Source organism: Polypterus senegalus, chromosome 3 (genome assembly GCF_016835505.1).
Source record: "Polypterus senegalus isolate Bchr_013 chromosome 3, ASM1683550v1, whole genome shotgun sequence".
In the NCBI taxonomy this organism is placed as follows: domain Eukaryota; kingdom Metazoa; phylum Chordata; class Cladistia; order Polypteriformes; family Polypteridae; genus Polypterus; species Polypterus senegalus.
The window spans coordinates 100,316,381-100,343,053 of record NC_053156.1 but is presented as its reverse complement, the minus strand read 5'-3'; the positions used below and the strand labels follow the sequence as shown (position 1 = coordinate 100,343,053).

Genomic DNA, 26,673 nt, shown 5'->3' with positions numbered 1-26,673 from the left:
AATGAAGTTGGAGAATTAGTGATAAGTGAGTGAGTGAGTGAGTGAGGGCTTTGCCTTTTATTAGTATAAATACAAAATAATCATTGTTGACAGCCCTATTTAGAAATAAACATGGAAACATGGATTATATTTTACACCATTGTTAATTGTATGCCTTATGTGATCACCAGGATATCAAGCTGTTCCAATCACATTTTTGATTTAAAATCTGCACCTCAGTTTATAAGATGAAAGTACATACACCAAAACCATTATGCATTATGGAAGGTACAAGTTTTTACCCCTCCTCCAGAAATGAGTAAAGGGAAATGTACAAAAATAATATACATAGCTATAAGTAAATATTTGTTTGTGTGCATATTTTATAATATATATATATATATATAATAAAAACAGACATGAACTTCAGTAGAACTACATCTTATAAATACTGTATTTTACAAAATTCACACCATATTTGTACAACAGCAGGAGTACAGTATAAGTTTTGGTTTTCTTTTTTTGACCCAGAGTGCCATTTACCAATAGCACAAACAATAGTGATCCACAAACTCAAGTAACCTTCATATGGCATGTACAAAGAACAAAGGTGACAGAGGAAAATTCTATATATTTCTGTGGTTCAGACATGGACATTTAAAATGAACTGTTCCATTTTCAAGAGTCAGGTAGTGGAACTGATGTAAGCTTAACTCAAGGTTTTAGGGTGAAAAAAATAATTCAATTACCATGTGAATAGCACTTGTATTCATAGAAGAGACTTTACCATTGACAACTAATCTTGCAACATTCATCAAGCAGTATTAAGTATAGCTGCATTAACAATGCATTTCAATTCTACTTTCACATATGCAACATAGCTCAGATCTTTATATAAAAAATAAAAAAGAAAAAAGAAAAAGAATAAAATATACCAACACAGTGTGTGTCTACAGAAAGAAAGCAAGATGGTGGACTTCATAAAGCATTCTGGGCGACTGTCACCAGCCAATATGACCTGAGTGCTACGTACTCCAAGACAGAAAATGTGCAAGACTCAAATATTCCCTTGGTTCACCAAGACCCTGAAATAAGTAACTGATCATCCCATTTGACATTCTGAAACTGTCAAACTCTAATTTTCAATCAAAACCCTGAATGCCTCTCTTAAACCTTCAAGTTTCTACATGCAAACCTGGTAGTGATAACTGCACACAAAGTAACAGCTAGGTTTTTTCATTTTCTATGTCTCTTCTCTGACATCTTGAACTGAACAATTTGCATATGTCCTGCACTGAAAACCATGAAGCCCCACCAGCTTGCTGCTGGTGATGAGACCTAATAGTGGCCTATTAGGCTGGATTAGACAAATGTTACAAAATCAACATATATTTTGAGTAAATGCCTTCTTAGGCAATAAACTTGCACAGAATACTATTAGTACCAGCATTTATGTTTACAGCTGCACAACATGAGGGCAAAACAAATGAGTAAGTAGCTACACAAATCTGAAGCAAATCATGTTCTTAAGCAGAATTTCTTTTATAACCTCACTAAGTACACTTTATATACTTTACATAAAAAAACCCTAGATAACTTAGCAGAACAGAAATTACCTGCCAAGAAGATTAATATTGTGTGAAATTGCTCCATTTTCATTGAGAATTGAATCCATCACTGTTGAAGGGTCATCCAAACTCACTGCAGGTGGTTTATTCAGCTGAAGTGCACTACTTGTTACTGGAGCACTTTCAGAAAGAATCATTGGTAACTCAGTAGACTCCGTTATTGTCAAACTTGTTGCATTTTCTTCACTGTCTATAATAACGACATCAGATTCATCTTCTACTTCAATGGTTTCTATGGAGGCTCTGTAATAAATTGAAACAATGTAAAGAAAATGTATATTCTGATCATAAAATACTATAAACATTTTAATTAAAGAAATATACTAATACCATATTGTAAATTCATACCATCTGTTACTAAAACCCATTATGTTTATATCATTCAAAATTAAATGAACCCCCTGCCCCTGACACAGATTATCTTGATTATGGATTTTGAAAAAAAATATATTCCAACTGCCAAGATCTTCCAGAAATGCTCCTAACTGTACTTTTATACATTATACAAATAACATTAAAGATTATTTTCTTGTTTTCATAATTAGACCAAATGCTAGGTTAGGTGATTAAGCCAGGGTTACACACCAAAGTCAGATGTAGTGACTGAATTGACAATCTTAAGCAACATGTTACAATGCAGAAGTGTCTGTTAGTTTGCAGCAACTAAACTAGTTTCCCTTTACTATAACATGCTGTTATAAGGTTATAAAAAATGATTCTCTTCCCATTCCCTTCTTCTGAGCAAATGGTGGAGAGAAGTGAGCTTCACTCTCAAGTTGTGTTAATATTTTGAAAAGCCTGTTGACAGAGAGCAGGGTAACTGTATTATTGCTGCTCTGCCAGGGTATCCTGGACATTATCATCTTACAGCCATATGGACACTGAACATGTAAATCAAGTATCCCATCCTAGCAAATCACTGTAACTGAGGATCTAATTCCCATGACTGATAGTCATGTTTGATTAGCTTTGAACAACAGTTATGTTGTAGTAGAAAAGAGAAGAAGAAAAAAAAAAAAGTCCATCAACCGTGACTAGTCCACAACCCACCAAGCCAGGAAATCTTCTAATGTTGATAATGGAAAAGAACCTAAATACATTAGTCAAACAATTTTAACCAAAGTAACTGTTTTGATGCAATCAAAGTTTCTATACTACAAAATACAAGTTCTTAGGCGACTATGTCAGTTCTTGAAAGTTTCAAGGTTTCATCTCATTGAGGTAAGGCTTTAAATTTTATTATTATGTGAAGCCAAGCCTATGTCTGGAACAGTTTACTCAAGTTCTTTGTTTATTTCACAATAAAAAATATGCAATTTTATTATGATTAGGATTATATACAGGGTGGGCCATTTATATGGATACACCTTAATAAAATGGGAATGGTTGGTGATATTAACTTCCTGTTTGTGGCACATTAGTATATGTGAGGGGGGAAACTTTTCAAGATGGGTGGTGACCATGGTGGCCATTTGGAAGTCGGCCATTTTGGATCCAACTTTTGTTTTTTCAATAGGAAGAGGGTCATGTGACACATCTAACTTATTGGGAATTTCACAAGAAAAACAATGATGTGCTTGGTTTTAACGTAACTTTATTCTTTCATGAGTTATTTACAAGTTTCTGACCACTTATAAAATGTGTTCAATGTGCTGTCCATTGTGTTGGATTGTCAATGCAACCCTCTTCTCCCACTCTTCACACACTGATAGCAACACTGCAGGAGAAATGCTAGCACAGGCTTCCAATATCCGTAGTTTCAGGTGCTGCACATCTCGTATCTTCACAGCATAGACAATTGCCTTCAGATGACCCCAAAGATAAAAGTCTAAGGGGGTCAGATCGGGAGACCTTGGGGCCATTCAACTGGCCCACGACCAATCCACTTTCCAGGAAACTGTTCATCTAGGAATGCTCGGACCTGACACCCATAATGTGGTGGTGCACCATCTTGCTGGAAAAACTCAGGGAACGTGCCAGCTTCAGTGCATAAAGAGGGAAACACATCATCATGTAGCAATTTCGCATATCCAGTGGCCTTAAGGTTTCCATTGATGAAGAATGGCCCCACTATCTTTGTACCCCATATGTACCACACCATACCATCATATTTTTTGTTCCAACAGTCTTGGAGGGATCTATCCAATGTGGGTTAGTGTCAGACCAATAGCGGTGGTTTTGTTTGTTAACTTTACCATTCACATAAAAGTTTGCCTCATCACTAAACAAAATCTTCTGCGTAAACGGAGGGTCCTGTTCCAATTTTTGTTTTGCCCATTCTGCAAATTCAGTGCGCCAATCTGGGTCATCCTCGTTGAGATGCTGCAGTAGCTGGAGTTTGTAAGGGTGCCATTTGTGAGTAGCTAATATCCACCGAAGGGATGTTCAACTAATGCCACTCTCCAGTGACATGCGGCGAGTGCTACGCTGTGGGCTCTTACTGAATGAAGCTAGGACAGTCACTGATGTTTCATCATTAGTGACAGTTTTCATGCGTCCACATTTTGGCAAATCCAACACTGAACCAGTTTCACGAAACTTAGCAAGCAGTTTGCTAACTGTAGCATGGGAGATGGGTGGTCTCGTAGGGTGTCTTGCATTGAATATCTGCTGCAATGACCCGGTTACTGCGTTCACCAGACATCAACACAATTTCTATCCGCTCCTCACGCGTTAACCTCTGCGACATGTCAATGGCCGTAAACAAAGAGAAACTTGTAAATAACTCATGAAAGAATAAAGTTACGTTAAAACCAAGCACACCATTGTTTTTCTTGTGAAATTCCCAATAAGTTTAATGTGTCAAATGACCCTTTTCCTATTGAAAAAACAAAAGTTGGATCCAAAATGGCCGACTTCCAAATGGCCACCATGGTCACCACCCATCTTGAAAAGTTTCCCCCCTCACATATACTAATGTGCCACAAACAGGAATATCACCAACTATTCCCATTTTATTAAGGTGTATCCATATAAATGGCCCACCCAGTAGGAGTTATTTACATCCGTTATATACATATAGTTTATATATTAAAAAAAAAAAAAAAAACACCTTACACATTGTTGAGATCTTTGCTTCTTTTCTGAATCTTTTCTGGAATTTCTTGCTCATTGTCAGTGTCATCAGTAACATCATAAATAACAACATCTTCAAAATTTTTCTTCAAGCCATTTATACCATTGAGATTTCCCTGAAGAAAATAATAATTATTATTATTATTAATAATTATTATTATTAATAATAATATCCCACTTGAATAATTTAAAGTTTTACCCTAGAATGGACTGATGGCAAAATGACAAACTGCATTATATTAAACAATGTAAGTATAAACATGCGCTGTAAATTATTGCAAGAATTTTGTGAATAAAAATATATTTTACTATTAAAACACAAAGTAGGCTTTGGTATTGTTTTCTCATTTAGGGATAACGTGAATATAATTTAACAAAATTATCCAACCATTCTTTATTAGGAATAAAATTATCTAAATTGCTCTTAAGACACTAGTTATGTCAAGTACTGAAGTTATCATATATTGTTTAAATGTAGAAAGGACACAGTATGTAATTGGCTATTCCCAGCTAATACTAGAGGACAGAAAAGTGAAACAAAAATGCCCCAAGTTTTCCTTGAAAGATAATATAAAATTTACACCACAATAACTTTACACACACTTTATGAAAAAAAAAACATTTGTACTATTATATATATATATTTTTTTTACTTTTATAAGCGAGCCCTGAAAATGAAATTGTTACTTTCTCTGCTTACAGCAACAGTGGTGGCTCCGAGGCTAGGGATCAGTGCTAGCAATAGGAATGTTGCCGGATCAAATCCCATAAATGCCAGATGTGACACTACTCCACTTAGCCTCCTGTGCAAGGCCTTTAACCTGCAAATGTTCCTTCCTAGGTATGATGTAAACCTGAATCTAGCCTTGCAAGCAGGTCCTTGAATCTGTAGGGAACACTTGTGTGTTGGTGGCAGGATTGGCACTCCAGCCACTGGATTTATATATTTAAAACACAAAAAAAAAAAAAACCACACACACCACCACCTCACACTGTTCAGTGTGGTGCCGAGATGTCACCCATTGCACGGCTGCAATCTGATCTCAATCCTGGTGGTCCGCCATATGGTGGGTGCGACGACGCGCTGTAATCCGCACATGCTCCCAACCTTACAGCAACAAATACCTCTAACAAAAATCAGTGATGCTTGTTCACTACCTTTTTTGAGCAATTTTAATAAAAGTTATAAAAACTGTAACAAAAACATTTGGCATTAAAATGTATAAATAAAAGACACTTACAGTTGTCTGATCAATTGATTCATCAAATATCTCCTGGATAAACTTTGATTTGCTTCCATTCTTATTCATCATTATGGGCCTAGAGGCAAAATCCAAAACATGAAACTTGTTACATTAGTTTATGCTTATATCTTTAAGTGTACAGGCATATTAATACCTACATCAATGCATTTTTGTAACTTATTACACTCTTACAAGCACTATAGCATTAGTGTTGTAACATGAATTAAACAAGAAACTTTTTAGAATTATTAATAGAGGCCACCTGGACAACTTCCTACTGTGTAAATACCTCACTAAGTTATGTTGTTTGCACATCTGAACAAAGTGATCCCAACAGATGGCCCCTCCAGTTATATCAATAAACCACTAAACACTCCCTCTACCCAAATGCAAGTCTTTAACAGGTACCTCCAAAAGTAAGCACTGAACACTGGAAAATTTCTCAGGACTGCGGCAAAAAAAAATGGTTGCAGGTGGAGTAGCTTCAAGTGAAACTAGATGAAAGAAACATTTTATGTAGGCAGTAAATTCATGCTTACCTTTTTCGTTTTAGGCTGACCATTGGGTTATTTCGAACCAAAGTAACGATAAACTGTAAAATCTTGGGGCAAGTGGGGTAGGAGAAGAGAAATTGAAGAGAAACAAAAAAATCAATTTGATGTTTATAGGTCCTCTAAGAATGTTGGTAATACATATTTGAAGAAGAAAGAGAAAAAAAAAAAAAAACCCTTACGAGAACCTGAAACATGAAAACATTGAAAATGTGCTTATTTGGACAAACAGTTTAAAACAGGATATATAGTCATTAAAACGTGAAGACTAAAAATGAGATACTCTATTTCCACATTGCTCCTAAGTTATTAAATAATCTTCTTATTGACATATAAAAAAACTGCTTCCAGTCTAACAGCCTTGTAAGTATTGAAGATGATGCTGTAAGATGTTGCTCATTAAGGCACAAGTTGTCTACTGCTTAGCCATGTATGTGATCTCTAACCGTTTTCATGCACCTATTCTGTTCCAAGACTTACTGGTTGCTATCTTTAGGGCTAAATTGCAAAGATATTTGTAATACTACACTTAACATTCTTTGAGAAGGCTTTATTCTCAGTTGAGTCTTAATTTTGATTTGCAATTATCAAACACTAAGCTATGGTTATCTATTGCAATCTTTCAAGATTACTTGAAGAAATTTCCAAAATTATTAGCAACATTTTTTAAAGTATTATTAAATAATTACAGTTAGTGATAGAAACGGAAAATGGGTTACAAAACACAACAATTAAACTAAAGTGTCATTAAACATTTTTTGAGGAATATAATGGAACATTATTTTTTTTATATGAAATAGCAAAAGAACTGCCTTATGTCAAAAATACTGTAGGTAATGTTAGTTGGATTAATAAAGTGAGAAAAGGGAATCTAAGGAGTTGTGATTTCTATGGAAAAGAACAACAGAGTGTAAGAAATGAACAAACTTGAACAAAATTGAACAAGCTTGGAACCAACCAATTTTTACACTTTTCTGAACTGGAAAAGCCAAAATGTGAAAGTGGTTAAGTTTTTTTGGGAATTTTAACAAACTTCCTAAAATCAGAAGCAAAATTTTAATCCTCCACAGTATTTTGATAAGATCTGCATACTTTATAACTATAGTCTATACTTCATACCTTCTTAATGACTTGCTGCTGCTGAGAATGTTTCTGTCTCAGTTCTGACACTTCTCTCCACAATGCTTCATTCTCCCTGAATGTAGGGTAGAGAGACACAGAAAATTAATACATGCAATACAGAGGACAACCAAGTTCCACTACAAACTTTCTAAAATAATACTTTAGGTTTATTTTCCATGGAAGGCTAAAGATTTTATTTTATTAGTGGTTTTGTTAAAAATAATTTCTTGATGGAGGGTTTAATTTTCCTGAGAATATCTGAACTTGAATTAAGGGGTTATATTTCTAATTTTTCAGTGTGATTAAAGTAATTAACCAAAAGGTTGTTTTTATATCCCTTTTCACTCTTTTCCAGGGGTGCCAGTAATTGTGGAGGGGACTGAAATTAATTTTTTATGCTCGAGTTTAATTTTTGTAAAGTACCTTTTTAATGTAGTAAGCTTTAAATCTAGATTTTCATGTTGATCATGGACATTCTGAAAAGTGGATATAATTTTGCTCAAGTCTTCTTGCCGAAATTTTCCATCTTCAGGTTTAGTCGCTGAAACCTGAAAATGATAAAATGTTAGGAACAATCAGAGAATATTAAAATGTGATAATGAAGCAACAGAGTGTGTGTTTATGACCTAGAGGTAATGGTAATCCCCACCCCAAATTATGTTTGGACGGATTTGTTATTGTTATCCATGGAGATTCTCATGTTCTAGTATTATCCGTCTATAGACCTCCAAAATTCAACACGTCTTTGTTTGAGAAATTCTCTGACTTAATATCAATTTTAATTACGAACTATGACACATTAATAGTCGGCAACTTTAATTTTCATATAGATAATCAGTGTGACCAAAAAGTAAAAGAATTTATGAACCTCCTGGACTTTTGATTTGAGACAGCTCGTTAATCAGCCTACACGTAATGCAGGTCATACATTAGACTTAGTGATTACTAAAGGACTAAAAGTTGATATAAAGCAGGTCATTAATATGGATCTATCAGACCATTTTCTTCTACTTTTTAATATAGAAATAATGATCGAACACACTCATGAGAAGCATATTGTTAAAAAAAACACTGACTCATCAGCAGCTTTAAAACTTACAAACATTCTAAGCAATCAGTCCGTTTATAGTGCCAACTATAATAGTGAGGATAATGTAAATAGTAAGGTGGAAAGATTTAATACTAAAGTGAGAGCTGCTGTTGACATAGTTGCACCTGAAAAGACAGTTAAAAAAGTCTTCTAGCATTGTTATACCATGGAAGACCCAAAGAGTGTCTGATTTAAAGAGAACATGTAGTAGAGCTGAGCGTAAATGGAGGAAGACTAAACCAACTATCCACTATGAAATATTAAAAGTTAAAACAGAATACAATAACAGACCGTCTTGAGAGGCGCTGCTATTTCTCTAAGATTCTAAATAACAATGCTAGTAATCCCAGAGTCTTATTCTCTACAATTGATCATCTGCTAAACCCAGGTAACTCAAAGGAATGCCTCCTAAGTACTTCCAGTAAAACCTGTGAGGCTATTGCTGTATTTTTCAATCAAAAAATAAATGATATTAGAAATAAAATAGTATATGTCCCCAACACTAAGGATCCTCCTAAACCCCAGCATTCCTGTTATAAACAAATTAAACTCTTTCACTAGGATAGATTTACCATTTAAAATAATTCTCAACTAAACCCTCCATCTGCGTCCTTGACCCAATACCAACAATTTTTTTCAAAGTAGTATCGGGCATGCTAATTGATAATGTTTTTGACATAGTCTGGGAAGACACCCATATCTAATGACAAATTTACTGTCTTAAAACTGCTGTAGTTAAACCGCTACTTAAGAAACATAATCTGACCCTCGCTCTTGAAAATTTTAGACCCATCTCTAACCTGCCTCCTTTAAGTAAAATTCTGGAGAAGGCAGTCATTATGCAGTTAAAATGACCACCTCAAACATGCTGTTCTTGATAAATTTCAGTCGGGTTTTAGAGCAAATCACAGCACAGAAACTGCACTTGGTAAAGTAGTAAATGATTTGTGGGTAAATGCAGACAGAGGCCATTTATCTGTTCTCATCCTCTTAGATCTGAGTGCCGCATTTGACACCATTGATCATAATATTCTTAGAAATCGCCTTAGTCAATGGGTGGGCCTCTCTGGCAGTGTCTTAAATTGGTTTGAATCCTACCTGGCAGGGAGAAAATTCTTTGTTAGTTGTGGTAATTACAACTCAGACACATGATATCCAATATGGTGTTCCACAAGGCTCTGTCCTGGGTCCGCTGCTGCTCTTCTCAATCTACATGCTTCCGTTAGGTCAGATTATCTCAGGGCACAACGTGAGCTACCACAGCTATGCTGATGGCACACAGCTGCACTTATCAATAGCACCTGAAGACGCCGATTCTCTTGATTCACTAACACAATGTCTGACTTGTATCTCAGAATGGATGAATAGTAACTTTCTCAAGTTAAATAAAGAGAAAACTGAAATCTTAGTGATTGGCAATAATGGATACAATGAGGCTATTAGAAATAAACTGGATACATTAGGATTAAAAGTCAAGACGGAGGTAAAAAGCTTAGGGGTAATTGTTGACTGTAATCTGAATTTTAAATCGCATATTAATCAGATCACTAGGACAGCATTTTTCACTTAAGAAACATAGCAAAAGTTAGACCTCTTATATCACTGAAAGATGCTGAGAAATTAGTTCACGCGTTTGTTTTCAGTCGACTAGATTACTGTAACACACTCCTCTCAGGACTACCCACAAAAAGATAAATCGTTTGCAACTAGTGCAGAATGCAGCTGCTTAATCCTAACTAGAAAAAGAAAATCTGAGCACATCTCTCCAGTTTTAATGTCACTACACTGGTTACCTGTGTCATTCAGGATTGACTTTAAAATTCTGCTTATGGTTTATAAAGCCTTAAATAATCTGCGCCATCTTATATATCGGAATGTCTGACACCTTATATTCCAAATCTTAAACTCAGATCCTCAAATGAGTGTCTCCCTAGAATTCCAAGAACAAAACTTAGAAGTCAGCCTTCGGCTGTTATGCAAATAAAATCTGGAATAGCCTGCCAATAGGAATTCGCCAGGCTGATACAGTGGAGCACTTTAAAACACTGCTGAAAACACATTACTTTAACATGCATGGCCTTCTCATAACTTCATCGTAATTAAAATCCTGATACTCTGTATATCCAACTCATTATAATAACTATTCATGGTGGCTCTAAAATCTGTACTAACCCCTACTCTCTCTTCTGTTTCCTTTTCCGGTGTTCTTTTAAGTACCGTGATGTTCCAACAATGATGGATGGATTAAAAGCCAGAAGTCTGTATGACCATCAACATCAAGTGACTCCGTGAGAACCCTAACTACAAAGAGGATTATTTCATTTATGTTAGGTAGAATGCCCAGAGGGGACTGGGCGGTCCCGTGGCCTGGAACCTCTGCAGATTTTATTTTTTGTCCACCCTGGCCATCGGACCTTACTCCTTTTCTATGTTAACTAATGTTGTCTTATTTTAATTTCTTATTTTGTCTTTTAATTTTTCTTTTCTTCAGTATGTAAAGCACTTTGAGCTACTTTTTGTATGAAAATGTGCTATATAAATAAATGTTGTTGTTGTTGATTTGCCAAGCTTATGTGCAACACTTTAATGTAAAAAATGTTACAAACAGGCAGTCCCCGGGTTACGTACGAGATAGGGACTGTAGGTTTGTTCTTAAGTTGAATTTTTATGCAAGTCAGAACAGGTACATTAATTTTAATGCATGCTATTGTTGGCAGACTGTAACCAAGTGCTCTGCCAATGAATGATGGAGTTTCACCTCTCTCTGACCTTTTTATTATTTCTACTTTATTTTCCATGGTGATGGTTTTTCTCTTCTTTACTGTATCACCAGCACTTGCATCATATTTGTGTTTCAGGGACATTGTTGAAGGGTGAAGACAAAAGGTTAAGATGAGCTCTTCTACACAGCACTGTACACGCTATCACATCAGGAAGGCACCCGTTGTCAACAAGTCTGATGTAATGACGAGAGAACTTCCTGCTATGTCCATAACAGTACAAGCAGACTTGCTATTGAGAATGAATGGGGGCAGCGAGGGGCGGTGCACCACCTGCACCCCATCCAGCCTCCATCCAGTCAGGAGCAGAAGCTGCAGCGGCGTGGTAGGCAGGCAGGCAGTGAACCCCCAACCCCCCCACGAGTGGTAGCTGTGGCCCTGGTGACTATGGACCTTGGGTCACAGCTTGCTGCGCAACCCAGCTGCCCACTGAGAATGAATGGGGTGCAGCCCCCACCTCCCCATTCATCAACCGGCACCGACCAAGGGACACTACACTGTGCACACAGCAAAACTGCCCCCCTCCAGCCACCACTTGCAGCGTCCCTAGGTCGAAGTTGACGGAGCAGCAGTTACTAAGGAGCCTGCATTGCATCCCCCAGACAGATGAAGGCGCAGCTGCGGCCCAGTTCATAAGTCGGATGTCCGTAACTCAGGGACTACCTGTATAAAAATAAACCATGTGAATTGTGGCGGTAATGTTTGATGCAACTCTTTGAAACATAAGAGAAAAAGGGAAAACAGAGGAGAGATGTATTGTTACCATACCAGTCCTAACCACCTTTTTACCAGTTCACTTATTCTGGGGAAATTATGCAGTTGGAGAAAATGTATGCACACAGTACATGTTTATTTTTGTCCAGTAAATTCAATGCACAAACACTTAGGCACTCTGTAAATGTAAGAAGTTTTTTTTTTTTTTTTATATGTTTATTATGTATTTAAATATCTAGTTTCCCTCAAGAAATAGCCTCCCTAACTGAAAATACCAGTATTTCTTTATGATATGCAAATTAAAATACTTTGCATAAACTGAAACACACAAACATTTTAAAATAACAAAATATTTCACAATTTTGGAAATAAATGCAACCTACTTTTCTTTTGATATTTTCCAATAAATCATCTTGGCCATGCTTAAAAAATGGATGTTGAAATTCAATTGGTCCATCTCGTTCCTGTTTCACAATGCTTGTATCCATGTGAATTACCTTTCGAAATCCATCTAATTGGTTTGTAAAGTAAACCGTAGTTAGACACATGAAAACAAAACTAGAATGCAAACTTGCAAAATAAATTGTATATAAAATTATGACCAAAAGTCAAAGAGGGGGATTCTGATCAAGAAGAAGAGGCAGTTGAAACAGCAGGAGACCCCAGTAACTGGCATGAATGGAAGGGTTTTGCAAAGGGGTACAGTCTAGTAGTCCATTCTGATAAATTCCCTGGATGAATGCAGGGAAAAAAAAAAAATCTTCCAATTAGGTTAAATTTACTACCAACGGTAGGTGACTGTGACATATAGCTGGGAGCTTAGGGCTCAGTAGAAGATGGAGGTAGTCGAGAAGCTGCATCACACAAGCCACAAACATCTCAGTGTTGATGTTAATTGTAAAATGCTGCATTCTGACAATTCAAGAAAGAGACTTCCACTTTTGCTCAGGAGATGCACTGTATTCAAATCATGTTCAAAGTGGGGATCCCACTAATATAGAGGGATGCATATACCCCCACATAAGCTTAGAAAAAAAAAAAATGAACAGATCAAAACATCTGCTTGTTAATTTTACATGCAATTTAAATACTGTAGGTACTAAACATTTCTAAACAAGGACTACTACATCTTATTCAATTAGGTGTGTAAGGCTTTTTTCACATATTGGCTTTACCAAGATACTTACACATATTTAACTGTCGTACAAAACTGGCCATGTTGTTATGTTTGAAGAACTTCGGTAAAATTTCTTTTGCAAATCTCTGCTCATCCAATACAAGGAAACTCTGACCATTCTTTAAGGAGAAAAAAAAAATGAAATGACATCTCAGTTATTACTAAAATCCTTAAAAAAAAAAAAAACAACACTAAGTTAAATTATTTTTCTTCAGGTTTTATGGTTTCCAAAATGCTGTTCTATTCAAATCTTTGTTTTAGAAACCTCACAGTCATAAATAAACAGCAGCTAAGAAAAACTTTTTTTTAAAAAAAAGCATTAAATCAATAAACAGGACACTGTCCATATAGTGTGCACAAAGCCAACTTGTGCTGTTATTTTGGTGTACACAAGCAAAAGATGCAAACAATTCATGAAAAAACACGTTTTGTTCATGCACATTTTAAAAATGCAACACTTTAAAAGAGCATGCAAAAAATACAGAAACTTTACGGTGTTGTAGTGCTAGCAACCAGATACCTTTTATGAAAATACATAAAAAAATACAATTTTGCCATACTTGAAATAAGTTGCTATGGATGAAGAGTACAAGGTATACCTTGGAATGGGCATCATTATGACTCACAATCTCACTATCAGGAAACATTTCCTGAAAAGGGGTATTCACATCTTTGACATGGCTTGTATGATTAATGCTGGTCCATCACATTTAGCAACAAGAGGATTTCAGACTTTTGATATTCACTTTCAGTCACATATGAAGACAAAGAAGGCAATATACTAAAGGTATAACTAGTCCAACTAACTCTCACAAGTACTACAGCTGGCTAACCAACTGGCATCCGACAGCTCACTAGTGTGGTGGTCAAATGCGACAATAGCTAAGCAAAACATCCAAGAAAATTGTTAGCAGATTAATTGGCTTCTTTGCTCTTTTGCAGTTCACAATGTTTACTTTCTTACATATGGCTTTTCAAAGCAGACTCGCCCATATTCCACAAACAAATATCTTTATATAGTAATAGCACCTAGCCATATGCTTATTTGATTTGTCTTGAAGCCAGTCTTTTTAGTCAGCATTTTCTAACCATTTCTAGTTAACTGCACACATTACTATTATTCTGACTGCTTGATAAATCACAGTGACAAGTTTAATATACACCAGATAATTTACCCTGCTAACTATTCACCACTTAACACTAACTCAAGACTAATAACTCAATGTGCAGGCAAAAAGCTACTTCATATCTATAGGTATACCAGTAAACCATAAAATAAGGAATTTTCAGTACTGGATTTTGCTTGTTAATTTTTCCAAGACTTTCCAGGTTTTCCAGCAGCCACATGTACCCTATATTTCCTTCCTTGCTCCAAATGCTACCACCTGAACTAGATTAAGAGGGTTTGAGAATGTTAGTCTGTATCTTTAAAGACATTTTTACTGTTAAAAATATTAAAATTTCTAGTTAGCAGCAGTTAATTCAAATAACCATATTAAATGCACCTCCCTTTTGTTTTACTTTTCACTTTGTTGACATGTATACTGATGAACCCATATCAGGAATTTGGCATTATATATACTCCATTAAAAACACAATTAAACATTTTTCTTGGCCATCTTCTACAAAAACAGTGTAAGTAACAGACACAAGTTATTTTGGAGTAAACCATTTCTTTAAACCTTACAGATACTAAATATACCAATAAATAAATAAATAAAGTACAATGCACAAAATGTCAATTGCCACTACTATTGTACTGGGGAAGTCTCTAATACACCCTTAGTGTCATGCCATTTTTCCATCCAAGACATACTCTCTCAAGTGTTGAAGCATCCAGATGTTTAAAAATTGGACAGGCCACACCCATCATTCCCACAAATCCTTAATTAAAGAATGCACCAATTTATAGAGCTGTAAAAAAACTATTTACTACTTAGCAGCCATTTCTCGAATGTGAACTTAAAAAAATCATGTAAATATCTTGAGGACTATTTGGGAACAAGTGATTCATTCTGTATCCTCAGGACAATATGCAAGCTACAGCGCCACAAAAAAAACAAAAATAGTGTGTGAACCCTTTGGGAATAACTATGTATAAACTAGTCTTAAAATACTGTCCTACCTTCTTCCATGTTACAATCATGAACACAGAGTCTGGTTTAACTAATACACAAATTATTGTATTCTTCTTGTATATGTTGAATAATATAAGCATTTACAGTGTAAACTGTAAAAAGTAGGTGAACTTTGTGTATTATCTTCCCACTGCACAACAGGATCTGTAACCTTTATGCAAATTATGTTACATGAAAAGTGATAGGGTGCGATAAGACAGTGTGTTCAGAAGTTCACTGGAGACACCCCCCCCTTATTGCTTTTTGCAGTGCATTGTGCAGCACACCATGGAGGTGGCTATTAAGTGTGATGCAGAGTGAAGTCTTCATCAAATAACTCTCCAAAATCAAAACCATTAACAGATTTGTAAGACTGCGCCCAGTACTTGTGGTTAACCATGCAGAACAATTCACTACCCAAGCTCCACCTACAACAGCTCCTAGTTAAACAAAATGTATACATACTGGAGGAGCAAACAAAAACAGTTCCTGCAATGGAAATACAGTGTTACCTTGAAATACGAGTGCCCCAACGTACGATTTTTTTGAGATATGAGCGGTCACTAGGTTGATTTTTTGCCTTGAGTTACGAGCCAAAATTCGAAATACGAGCCATCAAAAAGCTTGTCGCCGCATATTCCGGGGAACCGACGATGAGGAGTTAACGGAACTACAGACGCAGCAACATACGGCGGTTCTGCAGGAGATCGGTATCGTGGAGGAAGTTCTCTTAAAGTGAGATAAAGGAAGTGTTTGCAATGTGGGAAAAGTTTAGAACTTTAAAGAAAAGAAACACCCTGAAAAAGTTACAACTGATCATGCAGCGGCACTATTTAATGACACTTGCCTAACACTTGACTTTATTGAAAAGAAACCCTGAAAAAGTTGCAACTGATGGTGCAGCGGCGCTATTTAATGACACTTGCCTAACTCATTTCAGAAACATTCTAAACGGGAGGACTACACAAATCTCCTTGGATAGGTTTCTATTATTTAATAACACCTGCCTGTGAATGAAAGTGACAAAAGCATGACAAAAAAGAAAAAAAAATAGTGAAGAAGAAAATTAAGTTAAGCAAAAGTGAAGAAAAAAAACATTACAATACGCTAATCGGCTTTGCCAACATCCGTTTATTTCTTTAGATTCTCTTTTATGTACTGTATTAGGTTTTATTTTGTTTGTATACAATATTTGTTTATTATAAATACATTTTTCTTATGTTGAAAACATTTAACAAAAAAATAGGGTGGTTTTTTGGGGGCTGGCATGAATTAATCTCATTTCAATTAATTTCAATGAGGAAAACTGATTTGAGATACAAGCATTTTGACTTACGAGCTCAGTCACGGAATGAATTAAACTCGTATCTCAAGGTATCGCTGTACTACGAAAGTTCCGGAGTTTCTAAAAAGTCCCAGGTTCCTAAAAAAGTTCCTGTGATGGGAAAGTACCTAGCAATGATCTTGATCAATTTTATGTACTGTCTTTATTTCTTTCTTCCATCTCGACTTACAGGAGGGCAAATCCCTGTAATTTCCTCAGATAACTTACACATTTTGACACCAATTGTGCAAAAAAAAAAAAAATAGCCTACAAGGCCGTTGATGTTTAAATAGGAATTTTGGGGACTTTCTTATGCATTTATTAGTCAGAGCATAGTCTGTATTAGGCGCCTTAGACTGTTCAAAACTAACATGATTTGGACAATCAGCAGAAAACAGGTAAAACACCTCCAGCTAAGAACCTTTTGAGAAGTTAATGCACAGCCAACAATGATACTGCCAACAGCACTGTTGTTGGTTTGAGAACATATTTTTTTTTTTAATTTGTGGATAGCATTTGGATTTTTTTCTCCCAAATGTACTTATCATGCAATCAGGCGCCATTCCTTGTATTTATTTTCTGGGTGAGGTTTTCTTAAGATTTTATGAAACACTCATGAGGGTCAAATTACAAGGCAATACTCTTACATCTTTGGTAGGGAATGACCCAAAACTCATGTGGATGTTGAGAGGGAAAGAAAAAAAAAAAAAAAAAAAAGGCTAGATAGTCTGAATTAACTATACACAACTGAGTGTAGAGGTAAACATCTCAACCAAAGGCATTCAGATTGTCTCTCTCTCTCTGGAGGAACCAAATAGAAGAGACCCCATCTCTCTCTCTGGAGGAACCAAATAGGAGAGACCCCATTTTAAGTTTGTAGTTATGGACAAAAGGGTTATCATAATGTGGCTTCATTTAAAAAAAAAAAACAAAAAAAAACAAAATGAAGACTTTGGAGTGGCCTAGTCAAAGTCCTGACCTGAATCCAATTGAGATGCTATGGCATGACCTTAAAAAAGCGGTTCATGCTAGAAAACCCTCAAATAAAGCTGAATTACAACAATTCTGCAAAGATGAGTGGGCCAAATTTCATCCAGAGCTGTAAAAGACTCATTGCAAGTTATCAAACGCTTGATTGCAGTTATTGCTGCTAAGGGTGGCCCAACCAGTTATTAGGTTCAGGGGGCAATTACTTTTTCACACAGGGCCATGTAGGTTTGGATTTCTTTTCTCCCTAAATAATAAAACCATCATTTAAAAACTGCATTTTGTGTTTACTTGTGTTATATTTGACTAATGGTTAAATGTGTTTGATGATCAGAAACATTTTGTGTGACAAACATGCAAAAGAATAAGAAATCAGGAAGGGGGCAAATAGTTTTTCACACCACTGTATCTCTCTCATTGGGGCTGCTGAACTATGACAGCTTGTCATATGTTCAAGGAGGAACTAAAACACAACTTGTGAAACACCCCATTTCCTACATTTCTCATCGACAGTGCCACTGATTCTGCGGTTATAGAAAAAGAACAATTGTATGTTGCCTTTGTAAATGTACAAAGTGGCTGCACCGAGAACTGGATACTAGCCCTTAAAGATATTTCTCATGGCACAGTTAATTGTTTGCAGGCATCTCTGGCTAACATATTTCAGGAAATGGGATTTGCCAAGATGAGAGACTGGTGGGTTTCATATCAGATGGAGTATTTTGTCAATTTTGGACAAAGGTCTTAGACTGGTTGTTCAATTGCAGAAAGGTAGCTGACCAAGGCATTCATTGTCTTAATTATAGGCTGGAACTCTGCCTGAAAGCATTTTCAGGGTAACTTTGTTTTGAGAAATTTAGCAGTATTTTCTGCACTCTTTACTATTTGTATTTGAAGACACCAAAGAAATGGAGAGGGCAGAAGGAACCAAGCTATACCAGAGTGATGTGGCAAAGCCTGTCCGCACTCATGGCAGCAGGTAGATTAGTCACAAACTGAAAGTATGCAATGTGTTCTTATCTTTACTGTAATTAGATGGCCATATGAAAAATATGGCCAAGGAGAAAACCACACGTGACACAGACCAAGCAAAAAATTAAGGGGCATCCTGCAGTGCTTATGTTAATTAATTTGTTTCAACCAATTACAAGGATTACAGAAAGTCTGCATGATTACATCAACTTACTGTAGGCAGATCATGTAGAAAATTAAACACCATTGTTGTCCTCCCTCAGAAGCAAGACATTCAATATTGCAGAAGGTCACAAAGATCCCCAGGATAATGTTGAAGGATCTAAAGGCCTCTCTTGCCTTGGCTAATGTCACTGTTCATGAATCCATCATTAGAAGAATGCTGAACAACAACAGTATGCATGAGAGCACTGCAAGGACAAAGCCGCTACTTTTCAAGAAAAAGATTACCCCTCATCTAATGTTTGTTGAACACCATGTGAAGAAGCCACAAATATACTGGAAGAATGTTATGTGGACAGAGGAGTCCAAAATAGAACTTTATGGCTAAAATGAGAAATTTGATGTTTGTCAATAAGCAAACAATGCATTCTAGCATAAGAGGCTTAGCCCAATTGGGAAACTTGGTGGTGGCAGTATCATGTCCTGGGCTGGCTTTGCCATCTCTGGCACAGAACAGCCATTAATCAACTTATACAAGAAAATGGCAAAATATCTGTCCAAGAACTAGCTCAAGAGATCTTAATCCTATAAAAATGTTACATACATACATACATACATACAGTGAATGACTGCTGTGAAGACTCAAAACTAAAACTAAAACTCATAACACACATGAAACAAGTATACAGTTACCTTGCATTATTGTGAATTAAATGTTGTAAACAGATTAAAGGTTTTTTTGGTGGATAGATAAATCACAATTTTGTAAATACAAAAAAGTGATGATCGATTTTGGCCAATTGATCCAGAATTTGATGAGAAAGCAGCAGTACTGGTCATTCCATGCTTTAAAATAAGCTGCCGTTTAAAGTGAATTTTGTTGTCATAAACATACTGTACATTCAAAATTCACATCACAAATTGTACCACCAAAAGCTTTGTCACTTCAAAGCAAACCATTTTCTGAAATGATAATTATTAGGTGCATCCAGATGAAACAATGCTGGATTCAGTCACCTTTATATTAAAAAAAAAAAAAAAGCTTAATTCCAAACTAAGGGCACAACAACAGCAATGTCACATTGTAGTATTTGTTCATTCCAAAATACCCCGAATGCCACCAGAACAAAAAAGGAAGGACACTGGCACACTGCAGGCAGGCAGGCTTGCTTCAGTAGACTGGCAGAGCAGATTGCTATCCAAGATCCAAAGGGCCCATAAAGCTTACTGATCCATCCGAGAAACTGTCTTTACTGCAACTTTAAATCACAGATGGCCACACACAGATGGCCACAATGTCCATGTTAGTGAGATGTCCATGAAAGTGATGGACAGGTTACCATGCAATTGGCCTTGGTGCAAGGTGACACATCAGTGGCATTAAAGTCATAACCGCTATGTGTTCAGGTATTAGAGCAGGATAATTTCAAATCACATACAGCTGATGTGGTCACAGGTGCCAGAACGTATACCAGTGTGGATGTGCTATCTTAGCCTGCTTTCTTTCCTGACCTTAACCACAAAGAGCAACTTTGGGATGCTCTGAACCACAACATCTGGAGATGTGACCTTTTGCTTTATGCCAATGTTCATCAATGTCCTCATCTCATTCTTCTGCAGGAATGATATATCACCCCGAACTGCATATTGCTAAATTAATTGGCAGTGTGTGTCATAGGTGTCAAGCAGTAATGCCTGCAAGAGACTGAAAGACAGTTGCTTTTTTGGTGTCATTTCTGCTCGGAGTACAGTATTGCAGTCCCCAAAATATTACTTTGTATCACATATAAATTTGTGCACTAACAGTCAGAATTGCAAGTTGCTCATGGAGTTTTTAAGCAAATACAGCAGTAATTAATAAATCAAGTCTCATCCAAATAACAGTACACCTGGACGTTAAAAACTTAAGTCGATCTCAAAAAAATCTGAATTATCCTTTAAAAATGAGAGTAATTGGGAAGAGGGAATGGAAAAAAAAAAAAACCCCAAGGGGGGTTGTGGGCTACCTGTACATTATCAATACATCTCGCACTTTTCAGATTTCAAAGCCTAACAAACCTTTTTGTGTTGGGAGAATAACAAATCACAACTCATTTTACATCACATGGTTGCTTAAGCCTTGTAACCATCACCACTTGTAAACGTGGTGTGTTATCAAATTTTACTTGGCCACGGGAGATCGACATCATTTTCTAAGGGTTAGGCCACAAATCTCACACAAAATAGGCCTCCTCGATACTTCACTATTCCATATAGATGGAACCCAGCATCATTTTTAGCATTTTTAGGCCTCCCGTATTCGCGGCGAACGTTGAACGCCAACACGGTTACCAATAACGAGTTTTCAGTTTCCGATGGCAGCAATAAAGGAGGAGTTAAAGGGCTTTTTACTACCCGCCCCTTCGTGTACTTGAAAATTAACACTGATTAACAAAAGTAGACAGGTCTGCAGCCGACTTCCCAGATTAATGTCCATTTTAGAATGAAAACAAGTCCTGTAGAAAACGTCAGCTCACTTGGGGGGAAAATCCTCTCATACATATATACATACATAGCCGTAAAGCAAATCGACTTTGTTTTAAATTAAGCGGCCATTGAATGTGTTGGGACGCAATACTAACCGTAAAACCCTTTGCAGCAAACTTTACAAGTCAAAGATTCAACATGCTATAAAACGCATATTTAGTTTTTAATACATATCACTTTAAACAAATGATCCCTACTAAGCTAACATATGCATCGGCCTTTCAATGTCAGCCAATACAGGACAGGGAGTTGATCGTCTCCAACGCATGCGTCGCGAGAGGAATACATATTTACCTGATTCCAACAGATAAACTCGTTAGTATCCGCATCTTCCACAAGGGTCCATAGCTTGGTTAAGAATGCTGGGACGTTTGAATTTTGCTTCATTCTGAGGGGAAAAAATCACAAAAACGCAATCTTCAAACAATAACCCTCACAGCCACAACCGGCAAGTGCCCACAGCTCAACAATGCGCTCCAGTACCCTCCCCGTTGTTTGTCGTCACTCGCGCCATCGCGAGCACTGATTGGCGGCGCGTTCTGTTTATGTAACAAAAGCTCACGTGTTGAAGCAGCAAAGCGCAGTCGGAGCGAAGCGACTGAAGCCTAAACGTGCCGTTGTATAGGCCTGTCGTTTCTGATTGGAGCAGAGCAACAATTGCGTCACCGGCCACTGCCCACGCATAAAAAATACTCTGTGTACAATATGATAAAGTAGCAAAAATGTGAAAAGTATGAAAGTTTTGGAAATGCCTTTAACCGATAAGTGTTGCTAAATACCACTAATTATGTCACAGGAGGATCAAATTAAGTGCTTTAGGTGAAAACCGTTGCCATGGCAACCGAAAGTAAACGTTATTCTCTTTGAATAGTGAAATGGGTACGTTCATTAATTCACACAAATAAGGCATTTGAAAGCGGTTGGTGTGGTTTCACATTAAGTGGATAATCATGGGCAACTCTGAGTGCAGATAATGCAGTCTGGGAATGCGTCGGCATTTTTTTGTATTACAGGACGTTCGTATAGAATTTCAAAAAAAGTGTAAACGTTTTTCATTAATTTTACTGACATATTTTACTCATGTAGTGTTTCATGTGTTTAAGTCGACTGTGCAAGTTTTTCATGTTTTAACAGTGATCAATTCTTTAGAATGTGCACTTTTGTCCGATCACGACCCTCTCCAGTTGTTACCACCTCGCCACCTTTTAATAGGCAGAGAGTGAAACAGACACTCTCCAGCCGAGAAATTTAACATTATTTCATCTGATGGTTACATCTAGGCTACCGTAATGTTAAAATTGCAAGTTAATCCATTCTCAGAATGTCAGCTGGAACTTTATCAAACAACCAGCTGTAAACCTTTAAAGAACTGCCTGCCACGTTGCTTTTCTTTTAGGACTGTAGGGGTGAGCTCAGCAGCCCTGTGGATTTGTGATGGAGGTGGAGTATCTGAAGTGTTTTTAATCAAGGACCAGAAATATTGAAATTCTGACCACAAAAATGCTTTAATTTTTTTAAGCAGCTTAACGTTTATTCACCTTCCTTTGCATCTTTATCCACAGTCACTTAAGCACCTAGGTTCATTCTCTCTTTCCTAAACAAAAACAATAAAAACCTCATTGTAATATACATCCATCCATCCATTATCCAACCTGCTATATCCTAACACAGGGTCACAGGGATCTTCTGGAGCCAATCCCAGCCAGTACAGGACGCAAGGCAGGAACAAGTCCCGGGCAGGGCGCCAGCCCACCGCAGGACACACACACACACACACACACACCCACACACCAACACATCAAGCATACACATGTAAAAACTCAAAATTGTAAATCTCATCATGTCTAAAATAAAAAATAATATTAATAGATGTATTTGTGTTATAAATAATAAATTTGGAATTATTTACACTTTAGAAAATGTATAGTTTTATAAATTACAAACATCAGCAATATAGTAATCTTAATTAAACAAGTATAGCAGCTGTTTTTTTACAGAATACGAATCCACTAAGCCTCTGCTTCAAAGAGTCCAAACAGCAAAAAGAGTGGTTCAATGAATAATGTACAATAATGGCCAATCAGGTACATTTAATATTAACAGTTTGTGGTTTCCTTGTGGAACTGAATAAAAATTATGTGCACAAAGGCATGCAGACCAGTAAACAGTCATAATTATGTTGAATTATTTAAAGTGTGGATAATTTTTTTAAAGCTTGATGTCTGTGTACAGCCAATAGGTAAGCTGAAGCTTCACTTGTGTGCTGGGAATTCTGTTTGTGTTAAACAACAAAATAAAGTACCTAGTGTAGTGATGTCCCTTTTAAAGACCACTCTTAATTTACCTGTGGGTTAGTAAAGAGTGGCCTACCTAGCTTTAACGAGGCCCATTACTTTTTGTTGCTTTCTCTTTGTTTCCAACAGCAAAAAGCAGGGACGAATTCCAAATGAGAGAACAGAGCACTTGGACCAGCCAGGGGAATGGGGCTGGAGTTTGAGTCACTGTTGCCACCTCTTTGTGCATGTCCCTGAGCGAGTTTTAAAATCTTATGCATATTAACGTTTCGAGAAACTGTTCAAAACATCTTCAGAACTTGTCAGACATTTATTAATGTTATCATTATAAATGTGGCATGCCAAACCTCAGCTAAACCCTAGCATGTGTAAATATATTTAACTGTTTACTTTACAGTAAATCTTCAAACTGTTGCTTTCTAAAAATGGGTAGGGAAGCCGATGTTGGATTTGATTTAAATAAAATGTGGCATTAGGTCTGATTGACTTGTAATTCATACATTGTAATTTGTAAATCCAATTAAAGGAACTTTCCACCCATTATTGATATTATTTATATTGCTTACCCCTTGTTGTTTATAAAGATGGCCAAGAAACACTTTTAGTGGAAATCACAAAGTTTGCAACAGGCTTCATTTACCTGAGTCGCATAATCCACTTGCTCACAGTGTGCAAAAGCACACATTTTTTTGCTAAAACACTAACCATGGCTGGGTTGCCTTGGTTAGGGTGTCCTATGTTGAAAGGTTCAAAACACCTGATGATCCAAAGCAACATCACTGATGATGTGCTTAGGAGCTTTGAGAGCTGTACCTGCATATCACTTAGAAGGTAATCCTGTGACTGCCACGTGGCAATGAGGGGATTGTGGATTAGCAGCCCAAGACATTTTCTCTTTGAAGAGGAATCCCACAAGTAGCTACAGATCAACCCATGGAGAAATACCCCTGGGGTGCCCAAGAGGGGGAGAAGATGAGCACCCAAATAGGATGGATCAAAGGCAAATGACTAATGTCAATCTATTATGAGGATGTAGATGTGGAAAGGTCTTTAACAACAGCAGAGGTTTAAAAATCCACAAGACCCAGAAGAAGAGCTTGGAAGATGAGATAGTGGCACAATGCACAGGTACCATAGGAGCAGAAACTATGTCTGGAAGAACCCAAACGCACATAGTTTCCATGTGATCTATCAAGCCACTCCTAGTAGATCTTCAGTGAAGGACTGAGTCAAGTGGCAACAACCCTGTAAGACAGTAACCTGGCATCAGTTTAACAAAGATGTGGATAGAATCATAGAAGCAACAGTGAAGAGAGATCTGGACTGAAGACTGCAGAAAATGACAACATTCATTGTCAGCTGTGCAGTGGATAGATTTGGCAAAGCTGATAATAGAGCAGCCAGGACACTCCATATGTAATGAATGAGACAGCAGCAAAACTCCACAAGATCAAGCAGCAGCTAAGATCTCTTGAGAAGCAGTCCAGGGATGCCAACGAGGAACAACACCAACCCTTAGATGAGCTGCAGAACAGCTTGAGGAGAAAGCTGATCACCCTGCACAGATTTAAATGATATAGGAGAAGGCAGAAGAAAAGAGACAGGAAACTGGCATCCTTTATAGCCAACCACTTTAGCTTTACCAAACAACAGCTGGGACAAAAATAAAGTGGGAAAATGGTTTGCACCAAGTAGGAAATACCTGAATGTTAAGAATTACAGGTAGTGACCCAAAGAAGTAGCAGAAGCAGGGGCAGTTGAATATCCTAATAGACTCAGCTGGACCAAATCTCATATAAAGTCTATAAGCATTGCCGCATGCTGCTTAAGTGGCTGTGGAAGATTCAGAGAGGGATCTGGAGGAGAGGAATGGTGGACCAACACTGGAGGGAATCTGAATACCAATGGAAGAAAAGTCTAAGAATATTGCCAGTTTAGGTTTATCTCCTTGTTGAGTATGGAAGGAAGGATTTTCTTCAGTACTGTAGTAAGGTAACTGGCCAGCTTCCTCTGTAACAATGGATACATGGACACCTCAATACAAAAGGTTTTTGGGGAGTGTTTTGGTGTCTCATGTACAGTGGTGATCATTACAGGTTGTTCCATCTCTCTGATCCTCTTCATCTTTGCCATGAACATGATTGCCAAGTCTGTTTAATGGGAGTATCGGGGCCTTTGTTCAAAGACAGGGCTACATCAACTTTTAATCAGGGCCTTTATGGGTGACCTTACAGTCACTACCGAGTGAATACCAGGATGCAGATGGACTCTGCAAGAGTTAGAGAAACATACAATAGGAAAGGATGCACTTCCAGCCAATCAAGATCACTGGTGCTGAAGAGGGACTAGGTCATGGATAGGTTTTGCATCAGTACTGAGGCCATGAAAATCCACACAATCTCAGAATAGCCAGTGAAGAGCCTTGGCAAGCTGTTCAATATTGGCCTGAAATATACAATATCAATTTAGGAGCCTGCCAAAAGTTGGAGTGCTGGCTAAAAGTAGTTGACCAGTCAGGGCTTCCCTGAATGTTTAATGTATAGATGTACCAGCCAGGAATCCTGCCAATGATACTATGGTTGCTGCTTGTCTATGATGTACCCATCTCTATTGTAGTGTCCTTGGAGAAGTGCTGCAGCAGCTATATCAAGAGGTGGGTTGGATTGTCCAGAAGCCTCAGCAGTGTCACCTAATATGGGAGTAACACCAAGCTCAACAGTAGTTTAAGGTGGCTCAGGCAAGAGATACATGCAGTCTATAGGTCCTAATGTGAGGCAGACTAGGATTTTGGTCAAGCCTAGGTAATCAGTAATATAGGGGAGAACCAACCTTGAATTGATTGCAACCTCTCAGTATGATTCATCACAAGGAGAAAGAGGTACAGAATGGTGCAGGAAGAAATGAGGTCTGCAATGAAGGAAGAGAGCTCCT

The 26,673-nt window shown here is 37.2% G+C and overlaps 1 protein-coding gene across 1 annotated transcript in view; it reads right to left on the bottom strand.

Moving 5' to 3' along the window:
* hsf2 (heat shock transcription factor 2) overlaps positions 1-21,963 on the bottom strand; it is a 32,792-nt gene extending 10,829 nt beyond the window's left edge. The window contains exons 1-9 of the mRNA XM_039747667.1: positions 21,743-21,963; positions 13,371-13,479; positions 12,567-12,694; positions 8,023-8,147; positions 7,597-7,672; positions 6,466-6,527; positions 5,924-6,002; positions 4,665-4,798; positions 1,596-1,850 (exon numbers count right to left, since the gene is read on the bottom strand). Coding sequence (XP_039603601.1) covers positions 1,596-1,850; positions 4,665-4,798; positions 5,924-6,002; positions 6,466-6,527; positions 7,597-7,672; positions 8,023-8,147; positions 12,567-12,694; positions 13,371-13,479; positions 21,743-21,835 — 1,061 coding nt within the window. The 5' untranslated portion in view covers positions 21,836-21,963. The remainder of the gene's footprint in view (positions 1-1,595; positions 1,851-4,664; positions 4,799-5,923; positions 6,003-6,465; positions 6,528-7,596; positions 7,673-8,022; positions 8,148-12,566; positions 12,695-13,370; positions 13,480-21,742) is intronic.
* Positions 21,964-26,673: the final 4,710 nt, after the last annotated feature.